Source organism: Chanodichthys erythropterus, chromosome 10 (genome assembly GCF_024489055.1).
Source record: "Chanodichthys erythropterus isolate Z2021 chromosome 10, ASM2448905v1, whole genome shotgun sequence".
Lineage (NCBI taxonomy): Eukaryota > Metazoa > Chordata > Actinopteri > Cypriniformes > Xenocyprididae > Chanodichthys > Chanodichthys erythropterus.
This window is the reverse complement of record NC_090230.1, coordinates 21,052,687-21,069,193: the sequence shown is the minus strand read 5'-3', so window position 1 is coordinate 21,069,193 and position 16,507 is coordinate 21,052,687. Positions and strand designations below refer to the sequence as shown.

The 16,507-nt window shown below is 36.4% G+C and overlaps 2 protein-coding genes across 4 annotated transcripts; both read left to right on the top strand.

Annotated features, from left to right (window-relative positions):
• The first annotated feature begins 1,977 nt into the window (after positions 1 to 1,977).
• Positions 1,978 to 9,448, top strand: LOC137027907 (zinc finger protein 431-like). Its single transcript, XM_067396527.1, has 3 exons — positions 1,978 to 2,220; positions 5,980 to 6,084; positions 6,396 to 9,448. Exon 3 carries the CDS (start codon positions 6,401 to 6,403, stop codon positions 7,703 to 7,705), a length of 1,305 nt encoding a protein of 434 aa, XP_067252628.1. The 5' UTR covers positions 1,978 to 2,220; positions 5,980 to 6,084; positions 6,396 to 6,400; the 3' UTR covers positions 7,706 to 9,448.
• A 779-nt stretch (positions 9,449 to 10,227) lies between these two features.
• Positions 10,228 to 15,429, top strand: LOC137027905 (zinc finger protein 271-like). 3 transcript variants are annotated; one of them, XM_067396522.1, is made up of 3 exons: positions 11,234 to 11,318; positions 11,649 to 11,976; positions 13,122 to 15,429. In XM_067396522.1, the coding sequence occupies exons 2-3, from the start codon at positions 11,959 to 11,961 to the stop codon at positions 14,835 to 14,837; spliced, it is 1,734 nt and encodes a 577-aa protein (XP_067252623.1). In that variant the 5' UTR covers positions 11,234 to 11,318; positions 11,649 to 11,958; the 3' UTR covers positions 14,838 to 15,429. The 3 variants fall into 3 exon arrangements, with proteins under 3 accessions (XP_067252621.1, XP_067252624.1, XP_067252623.1); XM_067396520.1 differs by lacking the exons at positions 11,234 to 11,318; positions 11,649 to 11,976 and adding an exon at positions 10,228 to 10,428; XM_067396523.1 differs by lacking the exon at positions 11,649 to 11,976 and having other exon boundaries at positions 11,172 to 11,318.
• Positions 15,430 to 16,507: the final 1,078 nt, after the last annotated feature.

Genomic DNA, 16,507 nt, shown 5'->3' with positions numbered 1-16,507 from the left:
GCTCGGTCAACTCTTGGATTTCTGCCACTCTTGTCCCAACAAAAACTTTATACCTACAAGACTCTGACTGTATTCATGTCAGGACAGTAGTAGAGTCAGTCCATAATGTCACATTCTCTATGGCGATGGTCAGTTCCTGGCTGAGGAAATTGGCAAGCTGGTCACTGGTCAGAGCCGTGTATAGTTCGAGACGTGGCATTGGCAGCTGCCGTTCGGGTGCTACCCTAGAGCAGGCCATGACAAAGGAGATATGGATCTCTCCATGCTGCTCAATAAGGAGGTAATCCACGATCCACTTCTGATGCATCACTGAACACATGCAAGCTAAATTTTGATGTTTCCACATCAAAGTTGGAAGGGATGTAGCATCTGGGAAGCTTGATCTTGCGAAGGTTGGGCAACTTCTCCTCCCACCTATTCCACTTCTCTAGCAAGTCTGTGGGAAGGTTTGGATCATCATAATTCCTTGGTTTGGCACAGAGCTTCTGGTGTGGTAAAGGGAATGATAAACCCTAGGGGGTCATATTGTGACACCAAGGTCTTATAAATGTCTCATTGTTGGGGGGTGCTTTACCATTGCACGATGCTGGTAGCCCAAATGGTCTTCTAGACAGTGTCACATAAAGCCCAGAGCTGGTTCCAGAGGATCCAAATTATACTGCTGCAACCACAGTTCAATGCTGCTCTCTGAACGAGCTGTGGAAGGTCAGTGCTGGATGACTGAAGGTACATTAGAACGCCAGATACCATTAACTTCCACACATCGTGTTCTGGTCTCCAGCATATTCACAGCCGCTTGATCCTGTTTTGATCATGTTACCAGCTTTTCACTGCAGTATGGGAGGACATCCAGTTGCCACAGTCGTTCAACATGTTGGAAAACATGTTGGTGTAAGGGAAGTAAATAAGCACTGTGGTGAATATACCTGATGTGGCAGAAATCCATCTGGTCCCTGGAGAACCCAACCGAGCTATGTACGTACAGCTGCCTAATCTGATGGGCTCCTTGGCAGGTTTGGGTAGTCAGACCCAATTAGGAGAAGGGGCTGAACCTTGTCAAAGGTTGGAAGAGGAATCCCTCTGAGGTGGTAATAGCATCACTGGAGCCTCTGGATGGGATAAGTTTGCTCAGTTAACGTAAGGAGAGGAGCAATAAACACATTTGTGAGGCTGTACTCCTCCTTTGGACTTGACTATGTGGAAAGTAGCAAATCGATCGACTGTCCCTTCAACTCAGTGACATTGTGTCAGATGGTGCGAAGGGCCATGTGCTCTTCCCTACCCACAAGTCCTAGCTGCTGAAATGCTGCTGAAAGTGATAATGCCAGCCTGAGTGATAATGTTTCTCAGATTTAGTAATACACAGTACTAAATATGTTTTTCTAGAAACTGTGTTTGTAATATATAAGATATGATATTTGAATGTGCTTGCCATTGTATTTTATTTTTATTAATTGGGTTACTTTAATTGTGGTAGCCTATATTTCTTTAATAAATTATATCTTTGCATATGTCCATACTGAAGATAAAAGACAAAATGAAAAAAGTTTTAGTAAGTTTTATGACTAAAATTGATGATGAGGAAAACAGTTAAATGTCAGTGGTGTGACAGGAGTAATTTTATATTCCATGTAATAAACTCAGAAAGGAGACTCTTGAAAATTGTAATGCGTTTTCACTTAAATTTTTTTTTTTTTTTTGAGGAAATAATGGATGAACTGGGATTTTACATGCTGAAAGTGTTTAAGTCATTCGGCAATCCTGCAGCCTCATGTAGGGAAACCAGCCTTACAGTGTTTCCCTGGTCCGTGAAGAATTAGCAGTAAGAAATCAGAAACCACAACTGACGTTTTTTCTCAACTGACTGATCCATGTATTAGCTACTCAACTATTGCAATGTTCGCTCTACACTCCAGACCAGTGAGTGGCGGAAATGCGCTTACCAAGAAGCCAAAAACATTGAAGAAGACGAAGAAGACGAAGAGACGCGTTCCGAACTGCCGTTTCAAAACAAAAGATTTGCAGCGTTTTTGAAGCATCACGAATCAGTTTTAATATAATAATAATAAAATAAATAAACGATCAAAGTAAAAAACATGCATTCAGACTATGAGGAAGAGCAGAAACCTGTAAAGATGGAGTTTATTGAAGATTACAGCGAGTACAAGACTGATCCAGAACCATTCAGAGTGAAACAAGAAGATACTGAAGAACAGAGAGGTTAGAGTTTATTCTTGGTTCTTCATCAATGATGATGCTGTGAAACATGAAGGTTATAAAACTTAAAGCAGTTCAACAGACTGTCAGTTAGTATAACGGAGCCTATCCAGTCATTAGGCCTTTATAAACGTGAGATACTTTCATATGGAAATTGATTGAAGCCAAAGTTAAAATATGCTCAGTAGAAAAATGCCCATGTAAAACCTAAAGTAAGTGATCTAAAAACTAGTTCAGTGTCAAAAGTACAGGTACATTTTATTAAAATAAATAATGGCACAGCTGATTGTATTGTCTGCAACCTCGCTGTCTGTAATGAAATGCAGTAGTTAAAGGGATTGTTCAAGCACAAAAAAATCACTTGGTTAAAGTTGGTTTTATATTCGCACATTCGGACTTCTGATAAATTCAGACTTTCCAATAAATGTGCAATAAATTAATGTTTGCGAATTTTAAGCAGCGACATGATATTGACAACCAACGATTGTCAACTTACAACATTTTTCACAGTCGATCAAAATAGGCAAGTATTGTTTTAATGGCATATTTACTTGTGAATGTCCACTGAATGTCCAATGTAGTGTGATTAACAAGACTATTGAATACTGATGTCCGAATGTGCGAATATAAAACCAACTTTGACGAAGTAAAAAAATCTCGACTTCATCTACTCTCCCTCATGTCATTACAAATCTGTATGAAAATCTTCTTCTGCAGAACATTAAAGAATTAAAAAAAAAAAAAAGAAAAAACAAATAAATACAATTAAATGCATACATATTTTGTACAATATGAAGTTCAAGTAGTATAAATAATGACAGAATAGATACCTATAACGATAACATTATCGTTTACACCAATGCATGATAAAGTTCTTTTTATTATAGTCATGTGCTGCAGTTTCGTCATCTTTTGCTTTAAATTCTTGAGCTCTATGAAGTCTGGTGAATTCTGATAGATTGTCAATGTTTTAATCATTTATCACCTGAAAAAGTTAATTCTAGAATATTGTTCCTCTGTCATGATCCCAGCCTGTGTTCCCCTGTCTGATGTAAGGACGTTTGTGTTATTTCCTGTCTTGTGTCACGTTTTGTAGTCCTTTATAGTTTTTCTTGTTGATTAGTTCTTGATTGTTCCCTAGCGTGTCTTGTTTGCCAATCACCTCTTGTGTATAAACACCCCAGTGTTTCTCATGTTTCTTATCTAGCATTGCCATTATATGGTTGTAGTGATGGGAAACCAAGGCATTCTGAAGCATCTGAGGCTCTCATCAAATTGTGCCGAAAAACGGTTCATTACTCGAAGCTTTTAACATAGTGCAGATCATAGACTGTAAAAAAAGATTAGATGGAGGTCAGACTTGTTTTCTCCACCATGTCTAAATCATCGCAGAGCTACGGTTCGAAAAAGCACATGACCAAACAAAGCTTTGGAAGTCTGTGACATACGGAATCACGCTTGTCTTGGATCAGTTCTAATCTGATGTTATCTCATCTAAATTACTTTGTGACAATGAGACCACAACTCGTGTCATGTTTAACCTGGTCAACGGATTCACATATTGATCCATAATATAAAATATACAATGATGTATGAAAAAAATATTTTGGGTGAGCTGTTTAACCCTTATATTTTGTATGGCGTTCGAAGCTTCAAATGTCATCAATCACGTGGTATTGTCATTTCGATACAACCATCGGTACAGTGTGTGAAACAATAGTGCTTTGAAAACTGTCGGAGCATCGGAGCCCCGGTATCAACCGTCCCATCACTATATGGTTGTATCGTGTGCATTTGTTTCAGCTTTATGTTCATGTGCCTGGGTTTATCTTGTTCCTTGTCTAAAGTTATTTCAGTTGTCCTGTTTCATTAATTTCTACTGCATCCAATGGTCCTGCTGCAGCCGCTTTACAGTTATCATTATAGTTGTGGACGATGCTATTCTTTTAAATTTAGAAAGATTTTTTAAACTTTATAGTTAACCTATCATTCTTGGTGTGATTCTTTACTCTGTGTTTACCCTCAAATTAACAATAACAGCTCCTTAAGTATTTAGCAAATAGCACATGCACATTATGTTTTAAAGGTGCCCTAGAACCCTTTTTCGCAAGATGTATTCTAAGTCTAAGGTGTCCCCTGAATGTGTCTGTAAAGTTTCAGCTCAAAATACCCCATGGATTTTTTTATTATTAAATTTTGTCACTGCCTATTTTGGGGCATCATTAGAAATGCACCAATTCAGCGCTTCCCGCCCCCGAGCTCGCGCCTCTATAATACATTGCATAAACAAAGTTCACACAGCTAATATAACCCTCAAAATGGATCTTTACAAAGTGTTCGTCATGCAGCATATCAGATATAGTATATAGTATTTATTTGGATGTTTACATTTAATTCTGAATGAGTTTGATAGTAGCTAGGCTGTGGCTAAAGCTAACGTTACACACTGTTGGAGAGATTTATAAAGAATGAAGTTGTGTTTATGAATTATACAGACTGCAAGTGTTAAATAATGAAAATAACGACAGTCTTGTCTCCGTGAATACAGTAAGAATCGATGGTATCTTTAACCACATTTAACAGTACATTAGCAACATGCTAACAAAACATTTAGAAAGACAGTTTACAAATATCACTAAAAATATCATGATATCATGGATTATGTCAGTTATTATTGCTCCATCTGCCATTTTTTGCTATTGTCCTTGCTTGCTTACCTGCATAAAGTCTGATGATTCGTCTCTGCTGCTCCAGACGTTAATACTGACTTGTCTAATGCCTTGAACATGGGCTGGCATATGCAAATATTGGGGGCGTAACATATTAATGATCCTGACTGTTGCATAACAGTCGGCGTTATGTTGAGATTCGCCTGTTCTTCTTTTGCACAAATCAAATTTACATAAGAAGGAGGAAACAATGGTATTTGAGACTCACTGTATGTCATTTCCATGTACTGAACTCTTAATTATTTAACTATGCCAAGCAGAGCTTGACATTAACATCCGCCTACCCACCAAATGCGGGTAGATTTCAGCAGGTAAGACAGCCACTCCCACTAGCCACTTTGGCAGGTTGAATATAATTTCAGCCTACAGCCTAATCAAAGGTAGCCAAGCTCGTCGTCGCACAAAATTACAATCCAATCATAATTCATTATCGATTAATTTGCAGTGATCGCGTTAAATAACACACAACAAAAGCACTCTCTCTCTGTCGCGCATGCGCGATCAGATCTCTTTGAGTCAAATATACGCATGCACACACACAGATGTCAAAATGTCCATTGTGTGGAGTATCTCGTTTGAATACAGTCGGTTATGGCTTAAGTGGATGTAAACAGGTTGGTAAAAACTGGATATGTGTCAGTATATTACATGCATTCAGCAGCCCAATTAAATACCTGTCTGTCATTAATGTTAATCAAACAACAAAAGATGTTAAATAAATGTTAAATAAACTTACTGTATCTGAAAAAGAGTTTAGGCTATTTAATTTACTATTGTATTTGTAATTTGCTAATTTGCTTCTTTGTTCTTTTTATATAGCCTTAAAAAAATAACTTTTGTTGTTACTGTTATTGTCATTTTACTCACCCCTTGCCCACCCGTACATATAGCTCGTCTTGATTTTGGTGGTCAGTCTGCATTTGAAAGTTTCAAAGGGTTTTAAATCTAGCTAATCAAGTAAAATGACTTAAAATCAAGTAATTTTAGCATGTCAAAGTCAACTTTAATCATATAAAATGTAATTTTTCAACAGCAAAATTGTGGCCAGTGAAAATGCTGAGTGGCTAGTAACTTTGGAAAACCACTAGCCACAGAGGTTGGTGAGCAAAAAAAGTTATTGTCAAGCCCTGATGCCAAGGTAAATTCAATTTCAATTCTAGGGCACCTTTAATAATGTCCTTTTTTCAATAAAGTCATTACTGATTCATATGTGACACCTTCATTACATGTATGGTAATGAGAACTTTTTTAACACTAATTTGCTATTACAAATCAGGTAGTTGCTAGGGTTGGAAGAGATTAAATTGCAAATAATTAATACATTTTAAAAACACACCAATTATTTTGTACAGAAATTGTAGCAAATATCCTTGACCTTCACATTTCTGTCTTTGCTATTTTTTATGCGTTTTATGACTTCAAATTACATATCTGTTTCTTTCATTTTAGACCTGATGGAAGAAAATGAGGAGAGTGAAGAACTGAATGAAGTGGAGGATAAATATCATGTCAAAACTGCAGAAACTTGCTCACAGACTGAAAGTAAATGTGTAGATAGAAGAGCCATCAAAAATATCATCTGCCCTCTGTGTGGAAAAAGATTCTCATACAAACAAAATCTTAAATGTCACATGAGAACTCATAGTAGAGAGAAGCCGCACACATGTGATCAGTGTGGGAGTGCTTTTGCCACAGCAGCTGTATTGAATCGGCACCAGAGGATTCACACTGGAGAAAAACCTTACAAGTGTTCACAATGTGACAAGAGATTCAGTCAGTCACAACATCTGAAAAGACATGAGATGATCCATGCTGGGGAGAAACCGCACACATGTGATCAATGCGGGAAGAATTTTGCACAAGCAAACTGTCCTAAACTACATCTGTGCTCTCACTCTGGAAAAAGACCATTTAAATGTGATCAATGTGGTAAAACATTTAATAGGGCAGATCACCTGAAGGACCACCTGAAAGTCCATACAAAGGAGAAGCCTTACCTGTGTTCTTTGTGTGGAAAGAGTTACTCAAAGCGGGGTTATTTTAAAATACACCAGAAAACACACTGTGGTGTGAAGGATCATATGTGCTTTGATTGTGGGAAGACCTTTACTAGATCTGACATATTGAAACAGCACCAAAGAATTCACACTGGAGAAAAACCTTACAAGTGTTCGTACTGTGATAAGAGATTCAATCTGTCAGGAAATCTGAAAACACATGAGAGGACCCACACTGGAGAGAGGCCTTTCACATGTGATCAGTGCGGGAAAAGTTTTAAAGAAAAAGGAACCCTTAAGTCACACATGAAAATCCACACTGGAGTGAAGCCGTACACGTGTGATCAGTGCGGGAAGAGTTTCACACATTCTAACACTCTAAAATTACATCTGCGTTCTCACTCTGGAGAAAGACCATTTAACTGTGATCAATGTGGTAAATCATATTTTTCATCATCATCCCTGAAGATCCACCTGAAAGTTCACACAAAGGAGAAGCCTTACACATGTTCTTTGTGTGGAAAGAGTTTTACTCAGATGGGTACTTTAAAAATACACCAGAAAAGTCACACCGGTGTGAAGAATCACATGTGCTTTGACTGTGGGAAGACCTTTTTTACAGATGCCGTACTGAAACAGCACCAGAAAATTCACACTGGAGAAAAACCTTACAAGTGTTCACACTGTGATAAGAGATTCAGGCAGTCAGGAAACCTGAAAAGACATGAGAAGATCCACACTGGAAAAAAGCCGCATACGTGATCAGTGTGGGAAGAGTTTAACTCTCTCAGGTTCTCTACTGCGTCATACTAAAAACAAATGTGGTACACTGTTGGTGAACATTGAGACCATTAATCCAGCTCCTTCTGGTTGAAGATCGAGTGAAAGCAACAATGTTCTATATGAATTATTTTTGATTTTGGCAGATCTGGTCTTACTACACAGCAGTAACTTATATGGAGATAGAATTGTTCTGTTATTCCAAATAAATAGATTATAATCCACAAATAAAGAGATTCACAAAAAAAATAATCATATGCAATTATGCACCAACATATAGAATGAGATCCAGAAATATATGTTAGGAGTTTCACAAAAAATGAATTTAAGACAAAGAAGAGAAGATATTATTGAATAAAGTTGTTATTTTTGTTTTGTTTTTGTGCACAAAAGCATTCTCATCACTTCATAACGTTAAGGTTGAACCACTGTAGTCATGTGGACTATTTTAAAGATGTTTTTAATACCTTTCTGGACCTTGAAATCGAGGATAAAAAAAAAAAACCCTCTTGAATTACATTAAAAATATCTTAATTTGTTTTCCGAAGATGAACTAACCCTTTAAAACACTAAAACTGTGTTATATATTTAGTTAATTTGTGTTCATTTGTTTAGTTCAAATGTTTCCAAGAATGTTTACCGACCCGTGACCAACTGTATACATTTATACGAACAGAAAACTAATCATATAGCTCAACACTGTTACTGTACTCGTTTTCTTGATTTACCATGTTTTTACCATGCATCAGAAACAACACTATTTTGTCAAGAATCAGATGCAACTTAATTTGCAGTAATAGTAGGCTAATACAGCATTTTATTCATCATACAATATATTTTAAAATGAATTGCATGCCATTCAGAAACACAAGCCATCCAGTATTTATTAATATGATATTCTAATATTGATTCAGCATGCAACAAGTGTCTCAAAGCAGCCGCCGAGCGAATGCTTAGAGTAGCATTATAGCAGAACTTTCAACACACTCAATTGTATCTAGTATGATAACCAGCGCTGTGTTAACCCAGATATGCTTGACCGGTTACAAGATATTTGGTTTCTAAGATTTTCAGTTTCAGTGGGTGGAGCTTACATGAATATTCACCAGTTTCCCAAACTGTGAATTTTATTTCAGCTCCTCCTTGTATCTCAGCAGGTTTAATACATTATTTAAAAAAGGTAAATATTTTCAGTGTTGCATGAACAAATGCCTAAACTTTAACTGTTTATTGTTTCGTAACCTTTTATGTTTTTATTAGTTTGCACTTTTTGTGCAGTCATCCCTGACTGAATGACTGTAGGCATTAAATTAAAGCAGCAAGTTAAACTAGTTGTATGCATTGATTTCCTTCCGTTGTGCTCTTCTTTTGTACTGTATGATGCTTTAAAACTGTCTTATTTGTTGAATGCAATAACTGAAATATACCTGTATGATGTAGACTAAGTTCTTAAGGTCTTTTTCATTAATATAAGCCAAATAACACAATACCATACACAAGCATGAATGAGCTGCTTTAATACTGAAGTAAAATTAAACAGAACAGCATCAGATTGATGTTTACATAGTTTTATTTACAGTACAAATATGCATACTGTCCAAATAATATGAAATATATATTCTTTAAAATGTTTTAATTGATAAGTGTGTTTGTGCTTGTTTTGATAAAATAATATATATACTGTTCAAAAGTTAGGTATTTGTAACATTCTTTATTTATATTCACCAAGGCTGCATTTATCTGATAAAAAAAAATAAATAAATAATATTGTGAAATATTTTTTAACAACTGTTTTCTGTTTGAATATATTTCAAAATGTTTTTTTTTCTGATTATTATCACAGTGTCTGTTTTTTCATGATGAATAGCAAGTTCAGAAGAACAGCATTTATTTCATATAGAAATATTTTGTAAAATGTCTTCGTGTCATTTTTGATCAATTTAAAAATGACACATTGTGCATCCTTGCACATAAAAAGTATATTTCAAAGTGTATTTAAAATTTCTCAAATCATAGTGATAAAAAAACAAAAATGCCAGAATCAAGTTGAAATGATAGACAGAGTTGACAGAGATGTCATAAATGTTTTAACATAGATCCAACACTTTAGAGAAGTTTAATTTTTCAAGATGTCAATTCAAAAGTGCTATTCTAAATGAACCCAATTAAGAACATACATGTTAATGAAACTTTGACTTGAAAAATGTTGAATGAGTGTTTGTTGTTCATCAAGATGATACATTTGTATCAATGAACATCAGTGTGTTGTCATGTACACACTGTGCAAAGAAAGAATGAACAGATGACAGAGTAACAGTGTTGGTTGCAAAATGTTTATTAGGCCACTGATATGGTTGTGGACATTATTTCAGTAATTCCGGGATGACACAGTTTTAAAGCTTCAAAAGGTAATAGAAGAGCATTGCAATAGATAAATTAAATGGTAGAAGGTTAATGTATTTAAGAATACTCTATATCTGCTCTTCGATTGGAAATCAGTAAATCAGTCAGGTGTTCTTGAGTTATTGGTTTCACAGTGCAAGTGGAACCTTAAACCTTGTGATAATTTTAATTTGTAAATTTACATTTGTTTGTTAAAAAAAAGAAGAAATTTCAGCAACATTTTTTAGCACTCTATGACTTTTACAACCAAGACAGTTCACAGCCAGAGAACATGGAGAATGTTGAATATGGCTTGGAATAGGGTAAGTTAAACATCATATGGATCATCACACCAGTAGCCTATGACTTCGGTAAAGTTGGTTTTATATTCGCACATTCGGACATCCGTATTCAATAGCCTTGTTAATCACACTACATTGGACATTCAGTGGACATTCACAAGTAAATATGCCATTAAAACAATACTTGCCTATTTTGATCGACTGTGAAAAATGTTGTTGGTTGTCAATATCATGTCGCTGCTTAAAATTCGCAAACATTAATTTATTACACATTTATTGGAAAGTCGGAATTTATCAGAAGTCCGAATGTGCGAATATAAAACCAACTTTACCGAAGTTAGCCTATGTTACAAAAAAAAAATAATAATAATAAATTCAGGTTTTTCAGGTTATTTATTTCAGGTGTTATGGCAGGTAATGTGTTCAACAAATGATAACAACTAATAGACACCATTTTAAAGCATTTGCAAGGTTAAAAGTAACAGCACAACGAAATGAAATCAATGTAGCTATATGCTCATATACATACATGCTGTGCTTTATCCTAACATTACACGAATGTCTGCATTCAGCCAGGCGACGACATAATGCACAAAACGTGCAAACTAATAAAAACAAACTGTTACAAAAAGATAAACAATTTTAGTTTAGGCATAAGTTCGTACTTTAATTATCCACTGAGATATGAGGAGCAAGCTCCACCCACTGAAACCGAAAATCTCGTAACGGAAGCTGTCGACTGGCATAATAAAAGCTCCGCTGGTCGATTGTGTCTCCGTTGAAGCTGAACTCTCTTCCTGTCACGTTCGCCTCGTGCGGACCTACCGTTTATTTACACACAGACACGTTCACACAGTAAACTAATGCACACTTCTGAAGATCTGACTGCTGGATTCGATTAAGTCTGCAAGGTCTGTGAAATTAAAAGTTTATGATATATTCAGAGATTTGGTTAAGTTAGATGTTGAATATATTTTCTGAATGTTGACGGTAAATGAGAAGGTTGTTTGCCTTTCTGTATAATAATATCAAAGCAAATGTTATAACTCTGATGTTTAACAGTTATGTCTAAAGATGTATTAATTAGATATAACTGTTAAACATAAATCTTAAACTATAAAGACCAGCTGCATGTTTGAGCTGTTTTAACTGAAAGTAGCTTGTACTGACAGATCTTAAAATATGTCCGTGTCATTGTTTTGTCTCGAGATGCACACCAGTAATAATTTTTTTTTTTTTAGTAAACGTTCATAAAAGCTACTTAAATGCCATAAATGAACTAAAGCCTATAATCCTGGCTAAGGCAAGCCCTGCCTGTGAAACACGGCCCAAGTAGCCTGGGTGCCAGCCCGAACCCCGCCCACAACATTTTTTGGACGGGAAGTTTGGTCTGGACTCGATCCATTGTGGAGTAATTATGCTCGGCTCCCAGAAGGCCGAGCCAATCAAATTGCCAGGGCGGGCTTTAATCGATGATGGACAGGCTATCTGCGGTTACGTAACCACCCACGTCATCAAAGAGCGCTTGGGTTGAATCGGTTTTCACCAACGATGACTGCAGCTGGAGAAGTAAGATGTTTAGATTCCGCTATCACGTCTGTGATAAAATAAATCGACAGCGCATTAATTTAAAAAGACGAACAAAGAACCGCAATCAAGGCATTTGTCGATGGGAAAGATGTGTTTGCCGTGCTTCCAACGGGATTCGGCAAAAGTTTAAGTACTAGTTCAACATACATTACTTACTGCGTTGCTCTGATTGGTTGTAGGTCTATCCAATTGAGTGCAGAGGTTTTTTTTTTTTTACTGGTTTGGTTAAGACACGCCCCATAATTCAAGTGCAATGGAGCAGTATCAGACTCACATTCTGCCTAGAATATGAGTATGACGAAGTCAGGCTACGGCCCAAGTGTTTTTCGGAAAAACTTATCGGCCAATACTGATTTTTTAAAAATACCAAATATCAGCCGATATATCATCCTTGATGATATATCAGTGGACCACTACTTGTCCATTCTGCTTTCTGTTTTTTCTGTTGTCATTATTTATTTGTGTATGCTGCACACACTTTATTTTTATATTAATTTATAAAAGTTAATCAAATTTATCATAATTGACCCTTTGCTGGGAGTTTGATTGACAAGCGATGTAACCAATCATAACGCTGAATCCACCATTTTGTCTGACAAAGCAGTCAGGAGTAAGAAGATTAACCTCGGTGGACTTGAACTTGAAAAATGGTGTACTGACATCTTTCTGTGTTTTAAACAACATTCCTTCTCATGTTCATTCATGTTTATTTGAGGCTATAAATTAAGAGATGATCGGTTCACGAGCTGCTTGAGCTGAGGTGCTACAGCGATCTGTCACGACACAATAAAGAGCCACAAAACTGGTTTTCTTTATTGAAATTACACAATTTGAAAGCTGGGACTTTATTTAATATCATAAGTAACCTGTTCTGTCTTTGCTGTCGACGTGTTGTCAGTGTCCTCTTTGCTCCGCGATGTATTTTTTACACTATGTGTGGCATGACAGAGTCATGGCTTATCGGACAAAACAACAGTATCTAAGCAGGGCGGGTCTTTGTGAAGGGTCAATTTTGCAAAGCATTTGTCTTTCTGTTATTACATCTTTTATGTCCTTTCCCTTCACGTTTCCATCTTTGAATTTTTTTTCTTCTTAAAATTTAACCTTTTTATCTTTTATCTTAGACATATTGGAGGAAAGAATGGAGAGTGAATAACTGCATCATCATCATGACAAAACTGGAGAAATCTTTGAGTTGCTCATTGAAAGGAAGAGCTAAAAAATCTTTCACCTGCCCTCAGTGTGGAAAGAGTTTCCTGTACAAAAAAAGTCTTAAACCTCACATGAAAATCCACACTGTAGAGAAGCCGCACACATGTGATCAATGCGGGAAGAGTTTTACACAAGCAAATGCTCTTAAATTACATCTGCGTTCTCATTCTGGAGAAAGACCATTTAACTCTGATCAATGCGGCAAAACAATTCTTAGTGCAGAATCCCTGAAAGTTCATGCAAAGCGGAAGCGTTACGCGTGTTCTTTGTGTGGAAAGAGTTTTTCACGGATGAGTAATTTAAGATTACACCAGAAAAGACACCGCGGTGTGAAGGATCATGTGTGCTTTGATTGTGGGCAGGCCTTTACTAGATCTGACACATTGAAAGAGCACCAAAGAATTCACACTGGAGAAAAACCTTACAAGTGTTCGTACTGTGACAAGAGATTCAGTCGGCCAGGACATCTGAAAAGACATGAAAGGACCCACACTGGAGAGAAACCTTATAAATGTGATCAATGTGGGAAAAGTTTTACACAAAAAGGAAGCTTAAATGATCACCTAAAAATCCACACTGGAGAGAAGCCATACACGTGTGATCAGTGTGGGAAGAGTTTTGCATGTGCAAAAACTCTTAAATTACATCTGCGTTCTCATTCTGGAGAAAGGCCATTTAACTGTGATCAGTGCGGGAAAAAATTTCTTTGGGCAGATCACCTGAAGAGGCACCTGAAAGTTCATACAAAACTGAAGCCTTACGTTTGTTTGTGTGGAAAGAGTTTTTCACGAATGGATTATTTTAAAATACACCAGAAAAGTCACAGCATTGTAAAGGATCATATGTGCTTTGATTGTGGAAGTAGTTTCACAACAGCAGCTGTATTGAGTCGCCATCAAAGAATTCACACTGGAGAAAAACCTTACAAGTGTTCACACTGTGACAAGAGATTCAGTCAGTCTGGAGCTCTGAAAAATCATGAAATGATCCACTCTGGAGAGAAGCCACACACATGTGATCAGTGTGGGAAGAGTTTCACACTAAAAGAATCTCTTAAGTCACACATGAAAATCCACACTGGAGAGAAGCCATATAAATGTGATCAATGTGAGAAGAGTTTCACACATGCATACACTCTTAAAGTACATCTGCATATTCACTCTGGAGAAAGACCCTTTAACTGTGATCAGTGTGGTAAAACATTTCCTGTTGCAGAAAATCTGAAGAAGCACCTGAAAGTTCATACAAAGGAGAAGCCTTACACGTGTTCTTCATGTGGAAAGGGTTTTAGCCAGCTGGGTAATTTAAAAGTACACCAGAAAAGACACAGTGGTGTGAAGGATCATATGTGCTTTGAATGTGGGAAGACCTTCACTGTAGCCGAGACACTGAGAAAGCACCAGAGGATTCACACTGGAGAAGAAACGCATGAGAGGATCCACACCGGAGAGAAGCCGCACACATGTGATCAGTGCGGGAAGAGTTTCAAGCTAAAAGGATCCCTTAAGTCGCACATGAAAGTCCACACCGGAGAGAAGCCGTATACATGTAATCAGTGCGGGAGAAGTTTCACTCAGTTAGGATCGCTACATCGTCATACTAGAAACAGCTGTCTGAAATTAAACTAGTTCATGTTCAGATCCAGCACATTTATAGTGTTGCTGCGTCATCACAAAATGTGAGCCAATAACGCACTTAGTAATAAAAGCTCTTTCATATAAATCTGTTCCAACCAGCTTCATTAAAACATTGTTCAGCTTTAAGACCAGCTTCAATTAATATTTCTAAAGACGTTTTCTACAGAAGAAGTGACACAAATCTAAGATGTCCTTCTGTATGGACTAAAGCTGAATGTAATTACTGTGGACAGTTTCATGGACAAAAGTCATCTGCATTCTCACTTTCATCTGATTTTTGTAGTTGCTTCTGATTAAAGGATCAGTTCATTTCAGAATTAAAATTATTAATTAATAATTTACTCGACCCCATGTCATCCAAAATGTTCGTCTTTTTTTCTTCTGTTCGAAAAGAAATTCAGAAGCTACTGAATTCGAAAAGATATAAACGTAATACATAAATGCTTCTGGAGCATTTTGAAGGTGAGGAAATTATGGATTTTTCATTTTTTTTTTTTTTTTTTTTTTTTTTTCAAACCATGGTTACGCCATCTAGTATGTGTAAAGATGACGTAGCTCTTACTGCATCTGTTTTATTATTCAACCGGTCCTTAAACGTCATGTTGATTTAAAAAAAATAAAGAAATACTAAAACTATTGTCAGTCATGTATGTGTATTTCTGACAAAGTGTATAGCCTACTAAATGACCAAAGGCTAGACTCATGTTGTATAAACGAAAGTGAAAGTGTTGAAGACGAAGGCAATATTGATCATCTTGAAGTAATGAAAAATAAATTAAAATGCACTTCGTGTTATTTTATGGTTTAGGCTAATACAGATTCAGTCAAATGAACCTGCTGCTTATTAAACCTTATCCGTCGGGAGGCACCAGAACATCTCTAAGGCAGATGTGTTCTATTATTCTGTCACTTTGCAAATCATGCAGTTATTAGATGCATTCATTTAAGCTTGATAAGGATCTTGATGAAGACATAAAAGTGATGCTTTCCAGATTTATTAAGGCTTAAAAAATGAGGATGTATAATCCTTTATGGATTCTTCCTCAGCTAATAGTAGATTTAACATTACTGAAGATAAGAGAGTAATGAGATGGAAGTAATGAGAGCAAAGTAATATTTAGGATTTAAGTCCTACGGAAATAATATAGTCTATACGGATATACAGATGCCTCCAAAAAAGGAAGGAGAGTAGGAGTGGCATTCAATGTTCCAAAGTTAATGATGAGATCAACTGTCTACAGGTGAACTGATGGCTATTCTGCTAGCTGTACAGCTGGAAAGAGAAATACAAAATGCAGTCATATGTTCAAATTCATATTCAGCAATAGTTTTGATAATCAAATGTCAGAATCAAGGCCAGATTTAGTCATGGAAACCCTTCAAATCTCATTGAGTTAAAACAAAGTCTATGGGTTCCAGCACATTAAGGGAATGAACAAGCAGATAAATTAGCAAAGTAAGAAGTAGATGATGAAATGGTAGAAATTGAGGTACCACAATGTAGGCTATAAGAGAAATAAAATCAGTAATAAAAGAGAAAGTGGTTATAAAGTGGCAACAGTACTAATGAGACTTAAGGGAGATATGCAATCAGTGGGAAAAGGTAGAAACAGAGAAATAAAAGGGAGGAAAATATAATTAAGGATTAAGAATGGGACATA

What these genes read in the sequence shown, in the direction of transcription:
- LOC137027907 (XM_067396527.1), top strand. Translation starts at nt 6,401, where the DNA reads ATGGAAGAAAATGAGGAGAGTGAAGAACTGAATGAAGTGGAGGATAAA.
- LOC137027905 (XM_067396520.1), top strand. Translation starts at nt 10,360, where the DNA reads ATGACTTTTACAACCAAGACAGTTCACAGCCAGAGAACATGGAGAATG. An exon ending in TGAATATGGCTTGGAATAGG is followed by an intron (nt 10,429 to 13,121) that starts GTAAGTTAAACA and finishes CTTTTATCTTAG; the next exon opens with ACATATTGGAGGAAAGAATG.